Source organism: Melanaphis sacchari, unplaced genomic scaffold (genome assembly GCF_002803265.2).
Source record: "Melanaphis sacchari strain LSU unplaced genomic scaffold, SCAv2.0 Contig85_pilon_pilon, whole genome shotgun sequence".
NCBI lineage: Eukaryota > Metazoa > Arthropoda > Insecta > Hemiptera > Aphididae > Melanaphis > Melanaphis sacchari.
In genome coordinates, this window is record NW_020271605.1 from 616,575 (window position 1) to 636,525 (window position 19,951).

At 25.9% G+C, this 19,951-nt stretch overlaps 2 protein-coding genes across 4 annotated transcripts; one reads left to right on the forward strand and one right to left on the reverse strand.

Annotated features, from left to right (window-relative positions):
- Positions 1–147: 147 nt before the first annotated feature.
- Positions 148–10,792, reverse strand: LOC112602323 (protein KIAA0100). The gene is made up of 36 exons (XM_025350343.1): positions 10,609–10,792; positions 10,416–10,536; positions 10,167–10,352; positions 9,674–10,114; positions 9,473–9,611; positions 9,315–9,409; positions 9,119–9,238; positions 7,502–7,688; positions 7,241–7,431; positions 7,058–7,176; positions 6,813–6,946; positions 6,610–6,749; positions 6,369–6,531; positions 6,185–6,304; positions 5,936–6,125; positions 5,692–5,851; positions 5,083–5,626; positions 4,854–5,018; positions 4,581–4,781; positions 4,331–4,524; positions 4,128–4,267; positions 3,680–4,049; positions 3,412–3,618; positions 2,980–3,328; positions 2,700–2,909; positions 2,460–2,629; positions 2,185–2,388; positions 1,951–2,108; positions 1,776–1,890; positions 1,460–1,692; positions 1,246–1,396; positions 1,085–1,178; positions 855–1,024; positions 562–774; positions 347–454; positions 148–251 (listed from the first exon to the last, which is right to left on the reverse strand). Exons 1-36 carry the CDS (start codon positions 10,668–10,670, stop codon positions 201–203), a joined length of 6,615 nt encoding a protein of 2,204 aa, XP_025206128.1. The 5' UTR covers positions 10,671–10,792; the 3' UTR covers positions 148–200.
- Positions 10,793–13,865: 3,073 nt separating this feature from the next.
- LOC112602258 (transcription factor A, mitochondrial) lies at positions 13,866–16,456 on the forward strand. Of its 3 annotated transcripts, none has more exons than XM_025350234.1 (5): positions 13,866–14,013; positions 14,078–14,220; positions 14,307–14,473; positions 15,840–16,045; positions 16,099–16,456. In XM_025350234.1, the coding sequence occupies exons 2-5, from the start codon at positions 14,153–14,155 to the stop codon at positions 16,387–16,389; spliced, it is 732 nt and encodes a 243-aa protein (XP_025206019.1). In that variant the 5' UTR covers positions 13,866–14,013; positions 14,078–14,152; the 3' UTR covers positions 16,390–16,456. The 3 variants fall into 3 exon arrangements, with proteins under 3 accessions (XP_025206019.1, XP_025206020.1, XP_025206018.1); XM_025350235.1 differs by having other exon boundaries at positions 14,085–14,220; XM_025350233.1 differs by having other exon boundaries at positions 13,866–14,220.
- Positions 16,457–19,951: the final 3,495 nt, after the last annotated feature.

The window sequence follows — 19,951 nt, forward strand, 5'->3', positions numbered from 1 at the left end:
ATATATTTGTACTTTGCAAAAAAATAAATTTTAGTCTTTCTTCAAAAAACATGCATAACTTCAAAGCTCTAGTAGTATCATTAATTATTTTTGTTATAAAATAAATATATTTTAAATGTTTCTTAAATTAATATATTTTTAGGTAACAAAATTCAATATCACAGTTTATACAAAATATATAAAATAAATTTATACTATTTCTATTTAGGAAATTTTAATATACCACGTTTTGAATTTCTATGTTCATTGCGCTAGAAATGAAAAAATAATATTTAATATATTATCAAAAGTTCAATTAATTAACAATATAATATTGTGATAATATATAATAATGTATTATATTTACCACTAATTTATTGCCAAACAGCATTCGAGCTTTATCTTCTTCTTGTGGTGATGCACCACCATCTGCTATTGCTTTGTTAGTCTTTATTTGCAATTTGTGTTTAATAGCCTACATATAATTTATGAATTAATACCTTAAAATTGTGTCAACATTTTTTTTCGTATTTGATGATTATAAGACTATCTGAAAATAATATAAAAGTACTAAAAACTAACCTGAGATAGTATTACTCTTCTACTATCAGTTTTCATAGCTTGGCAAAGATCTAACCATGTCCACGTAACATTATGGTATTCAATTGTGGGAATTACTAAACTAAAATCTCTTATGTCTTCCAAATTTTTTTCTTTGTTACCTTTATAACTAACTTTGACAGGTACTTCTGGTATTTTAATGTAAATGAATAATTTATTTTTTTCAGCTCTTTCCTAAGTTAAGAATTAGGAATTGCATTAAACTATTAGAGAATTATTATACTCAATCAAAAATGTATTCTAAGTAATTTTACCTTCATTTTTTCAACGTCATCTTTATGTTCAATCGGAACATAAAAATTACTTTCTTTGTTCTTTTTCCCTTTAGATGAATTTTTTTCGTCTGTTTCAGCATCTATATTTTCTGGATCTCTTTCAGAAAAACAAAATCTCATCATAGTACTATAAAATTTTTTGGTCATGCCTATTTAAATAATTATAGCATTAATATTTTTAATAATTAACCAAATGCGTTGGTATTTACCAATTGTCAATGGAACCACATTTATTTCAAAATGTTCTTTGACTGATATACCTCCTACAGGAGCTTTTTCTCTGCAAAATATTCTTACTGCTCTCTAAACATATAATATAATATAATTTTGAAAAAAAGTTGTATAATTTAAAAAAAATAAAATATTTGACCTTTCTATCATCAACCGGCATGTTGTTTTGAATTTCTGTAGGTACAATTACTTCTTTGTACAATTCATTGGCAAGAAGATTTGTCATTCTAATATATCCTAATTCTAATAAATGCTCAACTGAATCGTCACTTTTAGAATTTTTTGTGTATCTGTATAAGAGGTAAGAATGTTAAAAATACTTATTGATTGGTATATAATATTTCTAGACATACAAGAAATTACTAAGTACTAAGTCTGCAATTCCCAGTTGACCATCATTTTCTGTTAATCTCCACTGTGCATGTTTAAAGCATATTTCGTTGGCTCTTGAAGGTACAACACTTGGTTTATCACCACGTAATGTAGCTAATTTTTGAGTTGCTCTAAGTTGTGTTTCTTTGTAACAAGAAACCATCATATCTAATTCTTCACTTTCAGAGTTTAATTGATCTTTTAATTCATTCATCTAGTAATTTAAAATGTTAATTTATAAACTAATATGTTTCTTTTTAGATTTTCTTAAGAAAAATAGTTAATTTTTTTACTTACTTGTTTTTCTGAACTTCTAATTTCTAAAGATAGCAATTCTTCATTTTGCCAATCTTCTTCTTTTTTTAATAAAAATATTTCTTTTTCTAATCTTCGTAATTTTGCAACCAGACACCTTTAGTAAAATTAAATTGGTAATTTAATTCTTCATTATTTTTAAAAAGAGAAAATTTACCGAACATGATTTTGTAACTGTTGAATAGGTTGTCTATGATCTTGACTACTTTGAAGTTGTAGTTGAAAACGCATTCTTTGCAAACGTTCATAAGCTTCTTTTCTACGTGGTTCCACATATAACAACAAGTTATTCACAATATCCAAGATCATAGCATACTGTAATTAAAAGTTTATAAGAGACAATAATTGCAAATTAGTTAATAAGTATTTATTTTTTTCTTAGGTTTAATACCTGAAGAGAATTAGTGCAAACATCTAAATCATGATGCATAAGAGTAAATGCATCCACTGGTTCATGTAAATCTGGATCACCAACAACATCAGGTGTAGCTGTTGGTGGTGGTGGTACTTCAGTTAAATGTGTCGGATTTAAACTACTCTCACCATGACCAGCATAAAAAAATTCACATTTACATCGTGAAACAATTCTTTGAAGCTAGCAATAATATACAAAATATAATAATGTAATATATTACATAGCATCAGTAATTTTTAACCCTGATTTACCTGTAATGGAGAATTTTCCCCGACATTACTTGCACCAACAGTTTCGCTGACTACACCTCCAACACTATGACCACTTCCAACGAGATGTGGTAAGTCAGGAAGGTCAGATATTACTGTACTGTCTATATCTTTTTCTTGTATATTCTCAACATTTAACCACATAATATTTTCTATTAAAATATTAAATACATATTTTTATTTTAATATAAAACTTAATTAATTTTTAATATTATATTTTACCATCAATAAAATCAGTTTTCCCAGCACTAACTGTAGCATAATACTGCATACTATCTAAAGTTCCAACCCAAGTAGTTTTAGATACTAATGAATGATCTTTCCATACTGGACAATGAATTCTTTGTAATATTTCAGCTTTAGCTGCACTCACTATTACATATCCTTTAGTTTCACATCCTTTAAGCAACACTTGGCTATTTATTAAGGCAACTAAAGTAATAATTTTAGATGGATTAATTAAATCATAAATAAAAATATGAGTTTTACAAACAAAACTTACTTAACCAATTCTTATAAAGAACATCATCTTGCTGGCATCCAGATAATCCTTGCAATCTCCGTTCCCTAGTTACTTGCATAGAAAGGTCATCACTGAAAACAACAGGTTTATTGTCTACCTCAGATATAAGTTGTTGAAGCATGGTAGCAGCTTGACCACCACATTGAAGTTTGGACATTGGAGATGGACTAGCTTGACAAGTAGACGATGCAACAGATGTAACTGATGATAATGGTGTAGTTTGCTCTGTAGAATCAGCATTTCTTGTACGATTCTTCATTGGTGTACATCCATTGTCATTCAAACAAAACCCTTTCAATGCTTCTGTAGATAGATTTTTTTTTAATTTCTGTAACATGAATACATCTGAGTTAGTGTGTTAAATACTTAAATATCTTAATAATTTCACTATTTAAAAATAAAATGGAGCACCTGATTTTTTACTAAAGAGTTGAATAATGCAAAAGCTACATCTCTATTTCTTGTTGTCCAAGCTCCTTTTAAATGATACACAACTAATCTATGAATTGGAGTTGGACTACCATCAGCTTCGCATGTACCTGTAGTTTCTCTTCCATATGAAACTTTGCTTACACTTAATAAATAACATTTTTCAACAGGTTTTTCCTTAATTTCAGCCTAAATTATAAAATAATATATGTTAGTTGCTTATTTTTTTAAATAACTATATTGCTTTTACTTCTTCTTCTTCTTGTTCAGATTGTAGGGCACTTTTTAACCATATTTCTGTATCCATCAATTCACAATTCATATAACCAACAGACCAAACAGGTCGTGAACGATGCTTCAAGTCATCTTCAAAATTTGACACTAAGTTAAGAGTATGTTCCGAACTTGTAGATATTCGCTGACCAAATAGTTCAAATCCTCGTTGTAAAGCAAATGACATCCAATAGTGTACTTGAAAATGTTGTAAAGATACACACAAATTAACTTTTCTGTAGTGTCGACTCAATGTTAATTTTCGGTGTCTGTTGTTATTAAATAATGGACCACGTCTTGTAGGCCTTGTAACACCTGATAATATCAATTTTAAATTTTCAAACCACCTGAAATAACAAAAATTACATAACATGGACATAAAAATTAGTATTTATTTTATATATTATATACAGTTGTTTGTTTACTTTAATGTACTGCCATATAAGAGAGCAACAGGATAATCTGTATCTGTGTATGGAGATCCAGTGTTTGGCTCTGGTTTAGTTTCAATAGAAAGACTAACATTGAGATTTTGTGAACGGAATGCTCTAAAAGAATCATGTTCCTAAATAAAAAAGTTTCATATTAAATGTTTAATTTTTAAAAAATAATTTTTATGAAAACTTACTTGATTACTAGAATATTCTGGTAATTTATCTGGTGCACAAGGCATAACAGAATAGTGATCATTAGGATCACCCAGACAAGACCATTTTAACTTGATGCTTAATTTTAAATTAGGGAGATTTAATAAACATACATCATCATACTTAGAAGCTGTTCGTACAAGAACTTTTAAATGACCTTTGAAAATAAACTTGGCTAGAAAAAAAATTTAAAGTTAAAAACATTAAATGTATAACTAAAAATTAAATTACCATTGGTCCAATCCATAGCAGTATTATACCAATTCAATTCCATTTCTTCTGTTGTGTTGTATGGATCAAGAGATGCATGCAATTTCACTTTTAATTCATTCACAATCATTGTCAAGCGTCCATGATATATTAATCTGATTTTATCCCAAAATGGTAATGGAGGACTTGGATCTCTACTAGAACCTAATACTTTTTCTAAACCTACATAAAACAATTTAAATTTTAAATTGTGAATTAAATTTTAAATATACAACATTAATATTATATAAATACATAATTTGCATTGTGCAATGACAGGTTCCCAACATGGACCAAATGAATATGTATATTTATCAACTTCACAGTTTAAGTCATAGTAATATTTCAATGAAGTCATTCCTCTTTCAATTGTCACATCACCAAAAGGATCACTTAATTCAATAGTTACACTTCTTTTAGCTATAAAAATAATCAAATACTTAAAATATTATATTATAATAATTTTTATTATTAATTAAATTACCTCGAGCTGTTGGTTCTTGTTCGGCACCAGCTAATTTTCCCCAAAGTTGTAATTTTCTAATGTCAAGCCATGTTTGAGGAAAATCTCTAAGTTGAAATTTCCATTCAGCACAACTTGCAAAAATCATTCGACACCAAAGAATACAAAATTCTAAACCTTCCTCAGGCCATAAACTGTCTGCATCCATTTCACATATATGATTGACAACTTTTTGAGGAGTGTGCATAGACTCATCAGCCAATATAACAATACAAAGATCACACATAGTCCAAGAAAATAAACGAGTTCGTACAGGTGCTTGTTGTTTCATTTGCTTTGAACGTTGTATGTATATTTGAGCATTCATCTTTTGCAAACTAGTTAACAACTCTTCAACTTTGCCTGCTGGTAAAAGTAAACGATCTTTGACCACTTCAGACACTTTAGTTTCAAGCATTTTCTGACGTTTTAAACTCTCTTGATATTCATCTTCAAGTAATTCATAATTATCTCTGAGTTTTACTTCGAAATCATCATCACTTAATTCAAAAATGAATTCTTGAACCTATAATTTTTAATATAACCATATAATAAATACAAATTTACTCAATAATCTAATTATTGAATTACTTTTAGAACTATATCGCTTGGAAGTGGTTCAGGTTGGAGTTTTGGTTTTTTATGAATTAATTTTAACCATTTAAAAATACTGATGAATTCACCTTGAAAAATACTGTAAAATTCAAAACCATAAGGAAACACCATTTTTAAGTTTTCAATAGATACATCCCTATAAAAAAAAAAAAAAATGTAATTAATAATTTTAATGTTGTAAATCAATATTTAATATTTTCATTCTTATTTTTTTAGTCACCAAATATTGTTTGCTTCAGTTAATAACCCTTCAGAATTTTGTCTCTCAGCTTGAACTTCCTTATTAAAATTTGTTTTCAACAATTTAAAACCTTTTACAGTAAATATATTAAACTGATCAACGGCAACTTTGAAACTTTTGCTTTCAAGATGACGTACTTTGCCATCTTGTTTAACATAAGTTAAATTCTCTGAAAATCAAAATTACCAAGCATAAATAAAAAATATAAATTGTGATAATATAGTTTACCTGTCGAGAATAACAAATAATGAGCAGAGGAAACTTTCATCAAAAATTTGAATTTTGATTTGACATATAATTTAGTGTTAACAAATGTTGAATTATTTGGATCTTTAATAGAACAAATACCTGTAAGAAATTACAAATTAAAAAAAAAAAAAAACATATTATTCTTATTAAATTGTAATATTACCCAAATGATTTTTTAAATCAGATATGTCAGTAAATATAGTTAATAACTTAAGGTGAACATTTGTACTCCATCGACATTCAAATATTTCATTAATTTCAATCAATATTTCTTTAGTTTCCAGTATTTTTTCCAATTTTAATGATTTTATGTGAAGCCACCAGCTCTATATTAGTTTTAAATGTTGAACAAAATATATTTTCTATGAATTCAAATAAATAATAAAATTAAAAATTAAATATACCTTGATATCATCAGAAGATGTGCAAACATAATGGTATTTAGTTGGCACTAATGAATCACATTTGAAACCTTCAATTACAGAAATTATCCTAGTAGTTCCAATGTCCACAGAAATAGTATCTACACGCACTAAAACACAAACTATATACCAAATAAGTAAGAAATTTATAATATGTTTATTTTGAAATTTGATTAAAAACATACTTTTTTTATCTGCTATGAGGAAAATATTTGCATTTGTTACAGAAATACTAGTTGCAATTGTCTTAGATATAGAAAATTGTTGATCAGATCGATTACTTTCAGATTTAAAATTTATTTCCAAAGCAGAAACAACTCTTTAAAAGTTTAAAATACATAATCATTAACAGAAATGAATACTTTTCAATCAATATATAAAATAATAATAAAACCCTACATTTTGAATAAACACATGATATATAACTTACTGCTGTATTGAATTATGTGCCCTTAATATGAACTGAGCAAGAGGTGGACTCCATTCTAAACGTACAGTATCAAGTAAAACATTAAGTTTTGGTGCATTTGATGGGATAGAATTTTTAATCTAGTAATTAACAAAAAACCAGAATAAATGTATTGAGTCTTAAAATTATAATTATATAAGTTACCTGTATTAAAACTAGGCCAATGAACAAGGGTGTACCCCAAGAATGACATTTTTTCATACCCGGACTGTATTCAGTGTTTGTAAATGGTTTTAACCAACAACGCACAGTTTCTAACATTAAATCACTAGTCCATTTTCTATGATACAATCCAATATGCCAATTTGTAAATACTTCAGTGTGATTTTCCTTCCCTAATTAAACAAGTAGATTACGTTTATATTATCTTAGAATACATTATAGATTAATTTAATAAATACAAACTTAGAACTGGATTACAAGATAACATTAGCTTAAATTTATTTAAACTAACAGATGCACATTCGGAACCAAGTCTAAATGTTGTAGTAACATTTAAAAACTGAACCAATAAATCTATACTGATGTCATCCATTGGACTGTTATGTGATATTAACAATTTATTTGCTGGTAAAGATGAAGTTGATTTTAACTAAAAAAATACATATTTATAATAATAACTTATCTAAGAAATAATGTTAGGCACCAGAAGGTATGGGATGTACAATAAAACTTTATAGTTATTTGAGGCTCTATGATCACAACTATTTAGCTAAACATTACACATAATTACTACGCATTAATATCTAATCTTTAGATCAACGAAACCATCACTGACATACATCTAATCAATATTAGTTAAATATTTTAACTTTTAAAATTATGTTAAGCTACTTGAACAACAGTTTTAATTTTGAACAAGTCAAATAGTTAGTATAAAAACTGGGGTAACCTTGGACAGAACTCTTACCTACAAGGAACACCTGACAAATACTGCTAAAAAACTGAAAACAAGGAATAATATTATTCAAAAACTAATGGGGAGCAGATACCAATACCCTCAGAATATCAACAATAGCACTTACACGATCGGTAGCTGATTATTACTTACCAGTATGGCTACAAAGTGTCCACACAAATAAAATAGATACTCAACTCAATTCTGCTATGAGAATTATTACTGGAACAGTTAAATCTACTCCCACAGACTGGCTGCCTGTACTTAGTAACCTAAGTCCACCACACCTACATCAATACAACTTACTAATACGAGAATGGGCTAAATGCTTTTCGAATACTATGCTCTTTATACAATATGATATAAACACTGGTCCTAACATAAGACTGAAATCTAAGAAACCTACCTGGAGACTTGCTCAAAAATTAATGAGGGAAATTCAATATAAACACAGAATGGAACAATGATTAGAAAAGCAACAATCTTGACAAACTCAACCTAATTAATAACCCAACGAAAGGAGTAGCGGGCACTGACCTTCCGAGTAGGGATTGGAAAGCATTAAATAGACCATGGTAGAACAGGATTATGCTCTTTAAATGGGGATTAAACCCTCGCCAGGATGTGACTGTGGGCACGAAAAACAAACTACTACACACATCACTGATGAATGTAGTATTCGCAGATTTCAAGGAGGAATGAAAAAACTACACAGTCACAACAGATGCAGTGCAATGGCTGAACTCCCTAGACATACAAATCTAATAGAAGACCAATGCAAAACATAAATTCTAGTCAACGTATTACATATATAACCTGTTATCACTTAGTTATCTTTTATTAATTTATCTGTTTTACTACTTGTACCAATTCTATACTTTGTTAATTATGTTAAACCTTGAATGTCATATATTAGCCATACAAAATAATAATAATAATAATAATAATAACTAGTATGACAATTGGGTCTATAGTGATAAAATAACAAAATAATATTAATAAAGGCATAAAGAAATATTGCTCCACAACAACTATATTATATTTATTTTTTTGTATTAAGAATAGTATGACTGAGCATATACAAATAGATATTGGACATGTATAAAAAGGAAATCACATTTTACCTGATGTGGATTCAACATTTGATCAGTGTAAGAAGTATACCATTGAAAAATATCATCATGTGAATATAAAGTATAAACATTATTTATCTTTAGATCAAACTTCAATGATTTCTTAAAGTACTAGAAAAACGAGAAAAATAAATTAAAAGTAAAAATTGATAACAAAATTACAATATTCTATTTTGAACAAATATACCTTAGTTTCAAATGCAAACTTTTCTAGTGATATGTACGTTTCTTCATGACCAATTAAACACAAACTTTCAAAATTTACTTTTAATGAAAGATTACCTTCAAAATTATTGATTTTATTATAAAATATTATTATACTTTATCAGTTTTATATTATGTTACTTTGTTTTATTGAATAATTATTGTCATCAAGGATGATAATATTTTCTATAGTTAATAATTTCAATTCTCCTTTCATCTCTGTAACTAAATTCTCTTTTACATCAACAATTGTAAGCTCCTCTAGATGTATTTTTATTTTCTATACAAACAACAAAATTAAATATTAAAAACTAGCAAATCAATATAAATTATTATACTAACCTTAGGTACCAATGGTGGTATAGAAAATGGAATATCTTTTGCAATCATATCCAAACTACTATGTTCCTTATTTTTATTAGACAATGTAGAACTGGCACTATTATTCTGAATAAAACTATACAAACCTTTATTTAATACAATTTTTGATTTGTCGAGTTTCAACATTAAAGACTGAATTGATAAAGGTTCATGTGTATCTAATATGCTTTCAGCGCATACATTAACAGTGATCTTTGCTAAACAACATGAATTTGGATTCATAGGATGACGAAGTAATTTTGCTTCTGCATATGGAGCGTTAACATTTGCTAATAATTGCCTGGATGATCCAATGACAGATGCATCCAAGTGGAGGTCTATAACTGATACTATAAAGAGCCATTCTGGAGTATTTGGTTGTAAAGACATAATTGATATTCGACTAATTCGAACAGCTAAAAACTAAAAAGAAAAGTTAAAATTATGTTTAATAAAATGATATAATGTTGTGTACTTGAGCAAATTTCATGACAATAGGCAATATATCTTCAATTTTATTTTTGCTTTGGTTTTGTTTTTTAACAGTAGAACTATTCCATTCTATGTTTTTCTCTATTCTCACATCGCGAGCTACAAGGCATACCAATTTATTGACTTCACTGCTAATAAAGCTACTCCGAAAACCAATATTATCAATGTGCTATCAAAAATAATAATCCATTAAAATATCAACTAGAATTGTACTTTATAATTAGCAACATACTACTGAATAACCATTTTTTAAGAAAACTATATCTTGCAATGAGAATATTCCAGCTGTGCCAATTTTTACATTCAAGCAGTATTTATACTTGAGATATACACTAATGGCTTTGGGTAACAACCTAAATTGAAAATGTTTAATGCATAGATAAAAATTAATCAATGATCAGACAATAAAATTGGGATTAACTTACCATTTTAAAGAATACAATAAGATGAAAAATACACAAAAAAATAGAGTATTAAATTCAATCATTGTATTTGATAGTTAGTTAATTTATTATAAGATGTAACTATTAAAACTCTAATCGATTAAAAGTGTACATTTTATTCTATATTGGTATTTGTCATTTGGTTATACTATTTAACGCGGAACTACAATTATTTATTGATTAATTATAAATTAAACAAATATTAAAACGTTTTGATATTTGATGTTAACATTTTGAAATGATTTTTGTTAAGAAATGATAATAATAATGTAGATAACTGTCTCTTATCTATAAGTATACGAGTATACCTGTCTCATTAACAGAGGCAAGGCTACACAACAGATAAAAAGATGTAGTCTACCCATTTAAAGTTAGAATCTGACAACTAATTTTTATATAATAAATTTAATAAAATATTTACTTTACAAGTTTGAATGTCATAATAAAAATATATTTATTATGTTTCAATGTTAGTCATAATCTTTTTTTTATTATTTAATTCACCTAGTATTCCTAGAATAGATTAGTTCGGGCCGCGCACAAGAACAATCGGTGCTAGGCCATTCCAGTTAACACCCTAAAACGACTAAAACAATATAAAAATAAATCTAAGAAGTCTTAGTTTTCTGACGCAGTGTGTTTGAAAAATTTAAAAGTTAGTGGGGATTATCATTACGTTATAAGACGCGTCTAGCTGTTTTATATTTTTGTTTAGTATTTTCCATAGTCGTTGTTAGCTTGTTGCGTAGGTAATCGTATTATAAAAATTGTTGATCAAATGGCCACTGACTTGTTTTCGAAGACAAAAATAAAAAGATTGATTTGATATATTTTTCTCAACTCGTGTGTCGCCAAGTAAATTCAAATATATCGCGAAATACAGTGATGTACTCAAGAACTTTTTATGGGGGAAAAGGGGGAGTAAGCAAATTTTAACTTAGGTACCTATCACACTTTACTTCATGATAACGAATACTTAATTTTATCATAAAAATATAATATACGTTGAAACTTTTTGAAAAATTTAATATGATATCCAACTCAAAATTCTAAAACTGTGTTTTATATTAAAGTTAATTTACCAACTCAGGTTTATGGAAAGGAGAATTCTGACCACCAAACCACCCCATGGATACACCACTAACAAATTATATTAAATGACACAACATATATAAATATTTTTAACATTTTTAACACAATTTATAAAAGCTAATAGGTATTTGATATAATTTTTATGATGATTAAAAATAAATTATTTGTTATCGACATATTTTATGTATTTTATATTACAAATTAAAATTAAATATTATCCATTCTTATATTTTTATTGCGTGTCGCAAAGTATGGAATATTTTAATAACACAAAGGTTGAGAAACACTAATTTAATGAATAAAAGTACAAAAATTTATTTTTAAAAATTATTTTGTTAATACACATCACATGTTAATACGTTTTGAATATTATTTTCTTTTGTAAACATATTTTTTTGTCTAATTAGTTTTTGTATTTTTATTTTTAAAAGTTTCATTTTGTTTTTAGTTTTTGATCATATATTTTTTGCAATATAGATAATTAAAATAGGAAGAGAGTCTAGCAAGACTAGTACCATTTTTCCGACGTCTCTTCTACTTATAACCCCACTGAATAAAAAAATTTCACAAATACAGCTGATAAATACGAAAGAAACAAAGTCTAATAAAAATATATTAAAAAATCTAGTCATTAAAAGTACTCTTAACTTTAACGAGGACTTTGGTGATCAGTCGTGGCCCATTAATCATGGTAAACGTCTTTCTTTGCCAGACTATTCTTCCAAAGCTAAAGAACCAAAAACTTTTAATGAAATCTTTTTGTGCCATGTCAAATCGCTTTGAGCCGCTAAATAACACGGGAAGTGATGACAGCAACAAAATGATCTATGAATCAACAAACGAATTTCTTCCTCCTCCACCAACAATATTAAATTACTACTCCTGTAGACATAGGTACACGTAAAAACATTTTTTTTGATCATAACTTCTTTCTTAAACATCCATCTCTAACAACTTATCATCATTTATCCATGAATTTAAGTCACTCATAACTCCTATAAATAATAATATTAAGGGTATAAGTTTCCAAACTTTTTGAACACCAGGTGACTGCAATTAATTGTAAAAACGATTTATATAAATAATAATTGTTTCATAACAATATTTACTACTTTATTTTATCTAAATATTATTTAATTGATTCTTACTTACCTACTTATTTTTGTAAAACGTATCGTTTGTTCCACAATATATTTTTTTAAATATTTCCTTAACTAGTATATAAAATAAAAGTCTATCAGAATAAATATTTGTAGGATATATTTTTTAACAGAATAATACCATTGATTTTAACTTTAAAGTCAATGATAATACTTTATACTAAAAACACTTATTTATAAACACGTACTAATAATTAATAAATAACAAAAATTATTTGAAATTCGAAAAATTTGGATGAGTAACCTAACCTAACCTTTTTTCAAAATAAGTGACTGTACGTGACTTAAATTCAAAAAAATGATTTTAAGTTTTAAAAAAAAGTACTATATGAAACATATAATTAATAAGTTATTTTCACAGTATTAAATTCAAATTTTGAATTTTTGTTTAAATTATCATCCCGATTCGAAGATTGATAAAAATGTTCACTTAAATATGTTATAAAATTAAAACAATTACTTGTCTTAGTGTCAACTTAAATTTAAAATAAAAATCGGTAAGTATGCATACCTATATAGTACCTACTGCAATGTATCAGTCATGATCGAATATTATTTAAAACAAAAAAATTCATTATCGACTATTATTTTAAAATTATATGTATTATTTTTATTTCATAGTTATTAAAATAAAGTATTGATTATTATTTATTAGTATATTATGTAATTTAATTTTTTTTTTTATTAATTATTTTTGAATGAATTATTTATAGATTAATTTTTAATACTTTTATAATATTATTAATTATCAAACCATAAAGTATTATTATACCAAGGTTTGTAGAATCTATAAACCAACAACTCCATATTTTCATAAGGCCAAGGCGTAAGTATATTTGGCGCTAAAGGGCTGTTATCTGTTGATAAAAACATACTACTTATCTTTTTATTTTAGCGCGGCTAGATTAAGTGGCTTGGGGCTTAGAATTTGTTGCCAACATAAAATTAAAAAAATAATATATTTTGAGGTTATACGTTTTTATTAAATTATGTACTGTATGGTGATCACGAATCACGATTATAAATCAACATTCAAGTATTTGAAGTATTCAACATTTCATTATTTCAACACTCATGCTGCTGAATGGCGAATACAGATTGACGATTGTTAATTTGTCACATTGTCATTGTCACGGTATCTCTTCACTAAAACAACAATCAATGTTATGGTTTTTCAATCGTTTTATTATACTTAAAAGTTTTCAGATTTCATTATTCCAAAATTTAATAGTTTCACGATATAATCTTAAAAAACGAATAGAAAATTATATAAAATGGGTTTCAAACAGTTTCTCACAAATCATTGGCGATTAGTCAATTCGAATAATTTGTTTATCAACAGGTTAAGATACTTAAAAATTTAAATTTATTTAGCTGTAACCTGTATTCTTTAATATTTTTGATAAAATATAAATTTATTTTTGTCAGATGTGCAAATTCTGTTTTGGAATCTCATAACATAGGATATGCTCAAAAATCAGTGGTAAATAAGTTACAATTACCTTTGAAACCAAAGAAACCTAGTCCTCCATTCTTTCAATATCTTAAAGAAAGGAAACAAGAAGTAATTGAAAAACATAATTTAAATTTCAAGGGTAAATATTTCAATTTATTTTATTTTTCATTACTTTGTTTAACACCTTTTTTATAGAAAAATATGGTAATTATTAGTGTTTATAATTTGAGAGTTGTATTCTACATTATTTGTAGTAGTAAAGTATACACTATGTAATTAAATAACTTATAAATTATGATTAAAGTATTTAAAATGTTATTAATTGCTATTTAGAACTTTTATGTTGTATTACTAATGAATAATATATTAAAAGTTTTTCTGTTTTATTAAAAGCTGATAAAACAAGAAAATTACGATGTGCTTAAACAAATAATAAAATACTCAATAAATGATTTATTTAGTCAAAACTATTTAAAAAAAATCTAGATTAAAGTAATGTACTACATTTGAACAAATGTGTTAGAAGTGGCATAATAAAAAAAAAAATTACCACTCTGAGCATTGATAATTTATATTAGTAAAGTTAACATTTAAAATGTATAAATTTAAGTGATTAGTATAGATATAAATAATTTAAAACAAACTTTTATGGTCCACTGAGATTTTTATTATATAGCAAATTCAATTGCACAAAGAGAGGGTCAGGGGTATTGTCGTATCGACTGACATCCCATAGAGAATTGGTAGATGAGTGGGTGACTGGTTATTTGTGAATTTGGATGTTATTTTGATGAATATTTGTTCAATTTTATACCAAAAATAAGATTTATATTATGCCTAAATTTAGATTTGACTAGTGGGTGGGATGGGTAGATACCTCGAGATGTAAATGTTGACACCTTTGTGTAAAATATACTGTGCACCACTAATAGCAATCATTGAAATTAATAGTTTAAGAGACTAGAATCTGAGTTAAATAGAAGCATTTCTCTTTCTATTTGGTCATTGCATATTTAATTAGTTTTATAAATGTTAATTTTAAACATTCCATATTTTAAAACTATCCTAGGTACATAAAATGAGACCTCTTAAGTAAATGAATAGCATCATTCATTTATCTTATTTAGAAAAAAAATTATTAATATGCAAACAATGTTAGTTGATGCCATTAGATATTAAGTAAGTTAACAAATTATAATTTATTACCAAGGTAGAATAATTGAAACCATGATGATAAAAAATTTTCTATCCCCAACTTATCCAAAATAAAGATAAATATATTTTATTATCATGATTTTAAGTAAAATATATTTTAAAATTATAGATTTATCTTTTAATTGATAAATTATGTATTTCTAATACAATGTAGACACTTGAAAAAAAATCTCTTCTTATTACAATTTGCAATTCTTTATTACAGTGCAAATTATTTCTTTCAATCTAAAAAAAAAAATAATTGTAATTTTAAATTTTTTTATTGATTTATTTAACTTTTTTTATTTTAGATGCAATCCGTTTTCTAAGTGAATCATGGAAGGACTTTGATGAAGATACTAAAAAAAAAATGACTGATATTTATAACAAAGAACTTGAACAATACAAAGAAAATATAAAAGTTTTCAATCATAGCTTGACTGTTGACCAAAAAAATGAGTTGTTTCGACTGAAATATGAACAGATAGAACAAAGAACAAAACGCAAACTCAAAAAAGTATGTTGAAAAATATATTTTAATTCACTAAATAATATTAAAATTTATTTCAGGAATTAAAAGAATTAGGTAAACCTCGTAAACCTCTTACTGCATATTTAAAGTTTGTAACTGAACAAATAAAAAATCATGGAAATGAGCCAGTACAAACTTATATGATAAAAGTTGCAAATAAATGGAAAGAAATGGATGAAAATCAAAAATCAAAATATATTGAATTAGCAGCTATAGATAATGATAATTATAGAAATGCACTTCTTAAGTGGGAAAATGATATGATCAAAGCAGGACGATTGGATTTAGTTAGAGCTCGTGCACTATCTAAAGATGATTCAGATATTTAAAAATGTAGTTATACAATTTTTTTTTTTTTTTGTATTAATTTCTTCATCAATTTATTTATATGTTATTAGTGGCTATTAGTTAACTTTTTTTTCTGATTTTAAGGATACTAATTTATTATTTTTTTTTGTAAAAAAATAATGTACTGATGATTTTTAGTTACTTATAAATTAAAATTATTTTGATTATACTTAAATGATTAATTTTTTATACATGTATTATAAAATAATAAATAGCAACCTATTCATAATCTTGAGAAGCTTAATATTTTATATCACAAGTTTTCACTTTTTACATGTAGCATTACAATAGTATAATACACTAATAACATCAAAATATATTTAAATTATAATCTGGAGCATAAGTTGAATAGAAAATATTTTAAATGTACAGTATGAAAAGTGAAACAATTAAGCATGAATGTCATTCCACTTAAATTTATTAAAAATTAATTGCTCTTTATTCACAAATATGACAAATTATTAATTTTCACCTTTCTAATAAAAAATATTAGAACAAGAGGTCTGGTTAGTGGTTGATTTAATCTTTTTACTGTTGAATATTAAATAAAAAATATTTTGGATCAATTAAAACGGCTCTTTTAATGGTGATTATTATTTATATTTGGTTTGTATCTGAGACGACCTGGTCTGCCAGGATAGTCTTTTAGGATTTGTCGTCATTGGTTTGATGGCATTTTTTTAAAATAAGTAGATTGTTTTTAATTTCTTTACATTAAAGAAAATATATTTATATTCATAAGCTACACCACAATGAGAAAATTCCAATTCAAACACCTGTTGGCTGTAATATAGTTACTAGTTTATTATTAATAAGTAATAACTGGAATAAAATTGCTCATTTAACATAGGTATTTTGATTTTTGGAATGTATACATGGATTATTAGTATTGTGTATGTGGGGTTTTATCAATTCCAATATTTGTCTATATTGATTCCGCCGAATGTTAATGTAGGTTGTATAAAGTATTATTTTTTAATAAACAGTATAGCCTATAAGTACATCTAGTTTACAATAATTTTTTTTTTATACATATATAAAAAAACATTTTAAAAACCAATTTGTTACCGCCCACAATGAAAAATATAACACAAGTATATATATTATATTATAGCAAAAAAAGTAATTATAAATACATTGTAAGTTATTTAGTTTTTAAATTAGTGATTTGATGCCAGTTTTACATAAATTAATCTATAAATTTTTTTATTTTTTTCATTTAAAGTATTGCTAAACATTTTTGTTACAAATTTTTTTTTAAGTTCATAATTTTTATTTTTGCTTATTTATTATTATATTTAATAGTTAATTAAACTGCTTTGAAATTGAATTGAGATGAACAGTCTCGCTAAATATTGATACTGTTTGAAAATCTATTTTATTGTATTGTCTTCTTACATAATATAATATAAACTAAAAAGTTATGTAAATAAATAATTATAAAATAAATTGGTAGTGTTTAAGGAAAGTGGGAAAAGGTACAACATAAGTTTAGTCCCCCTTAGTAAGACCAATGGCATAAATAAAAAAATATGGACTGGGTAACACATTTTCCTGGTCTGAATGTTATCCCAGGCCATCCCTGGTTTGTATTTATACATTATATAGATCTTGACTTAATATTACTTTATGAAGCAGATAGCTGATAAGTATATTATATATACTAAATAAACAGCAACACTGGGTACCTAATTTACTAAATATGCTCATTTCAATTTTTTTCCATATATTCTACATTTATTTATTAAATTATTAAGGATACATGGAATTCATTTTATTTTCAATTACTGTTTCATGATGCCATTTAATAACTCAACTTGTTTTTTTTCAAATAATACATTTGTCTTTTATCTTTTATGATGAATTTTTAAACAATTTTTTTAAATTTTGGTGTTGCTCGTACTAGCTTAAATTTATATTCAAGCTCGTAGCTTTTGAGTTTATAAAGTGTATAAAGCTGTATAGATATTAAACAATTAAGTATTAATTATTATAGGTAATAAAAAATAGTTATACATATTGAAATAAGTTTAGAAAATAAGAAAAGGGGCTATGATGAAACAAAAATTATAATCAAATATAAATAAGTAATTACTGAAATTAAAATAAATATTAAATCTATTTTATTGTTAATGTAGAACCATTTTTTTTATTATCTAGTACTAAGTATATTTTAATTACTAGGGAAGTAGATAACTACCTACACATTTATATTTTTATTTATGTTTAGATATATCAACATTTTCAATTAAATCATCTGTTTAAGCTTAATAATTTACAGTAAAAAAGGGTAGTTTTTATTTGAAAAAAATTACAATTTTATTGCTGCATAACACTTCTAAGCTAGTAGAAACAACTTAAAATTTAAATGCATGGTTATTCTTAAAGTATTTATGCAAAATAAATCCAAAAATCATAATTTAAATAAACGCATTAATAAAAGAAAAATTGGATAAATGTTAATAATAAAAATATTTTTTATGTTTTACAATTTACAAAAAAACGTAGGTACTTATTTTTTTATTATTTTTCAGTTTAAATCAACTACGCCGTCATGGTTTATTGAAAATAAACTTTAGACTTTACGATTGGTGTTTGGCACAATAAGGATGGACAAGACAGGTCCTAAAAATATTTAAATTAAAAAAATAATTTTACATTTCGCATATGTTTTTAATTTAGTAACAATAAGGGAACTACCCATATAATAATTGAACAATATATATAATAACTAATAAGTATTAAATTATTGATAATAATTTAAAAGATTAGGTTGGAAGAATGAATTTCTATTAGTGGTGAGTGTTTTAAAATATAAAATATAATATACTTTATGCTTTATGGAATATATGATACCTAACAAAAAAAGAAATAAAAAATATTTTTTTCAATTTAGATTGTAGCTCAGTGATTTACAGAAGTATCTAAACTTAAGTTTTATTTTTTTATTTATGAATTGGTCACAAAAAAAAACTGAATGAATCGAATTGTAATCAGATGTGTAGGTTTACATATTTTTCAATTAAATCTTAACTATCATGGTCAAAACTCAGAAATTTATTTTTAAAGTATTGGTAATTGGTATAGTAACCAGTATAGAGCATAGTTTATAGATAGTACCTTGGGTATAGGCCATAGGGTATCTACTCTCATCATAGATCTATATCATATATCTAATGAGTTTGGTACCTTAGATCATATGATCTAAGTTGGGTACAGTCATAGAGTAATATTATTTACTCTATGGTGGGCGCAGTCGTCCGAAAATGATAAGGATAATATGCCAATATAAAATTTTCAAAGGGAATTAAGGGCCGGCGTTGCCACTCGCTCAGACATTCAAAACGAAAATATCCCTCGATTTGCTATGCAACACCACCTAACTACTTAAGGTAGGTCATATGGTTAAAAAACAATGCCCATAATTTTGCTAACAATGGTTTTAATGATTTTCGATTATCATATCTCGGGTCCTTATTATTTTTCAGACAAGTGCTTATCATTCATATTTAATAATGACAAAAAAAAAAAAAAAAATTGGTA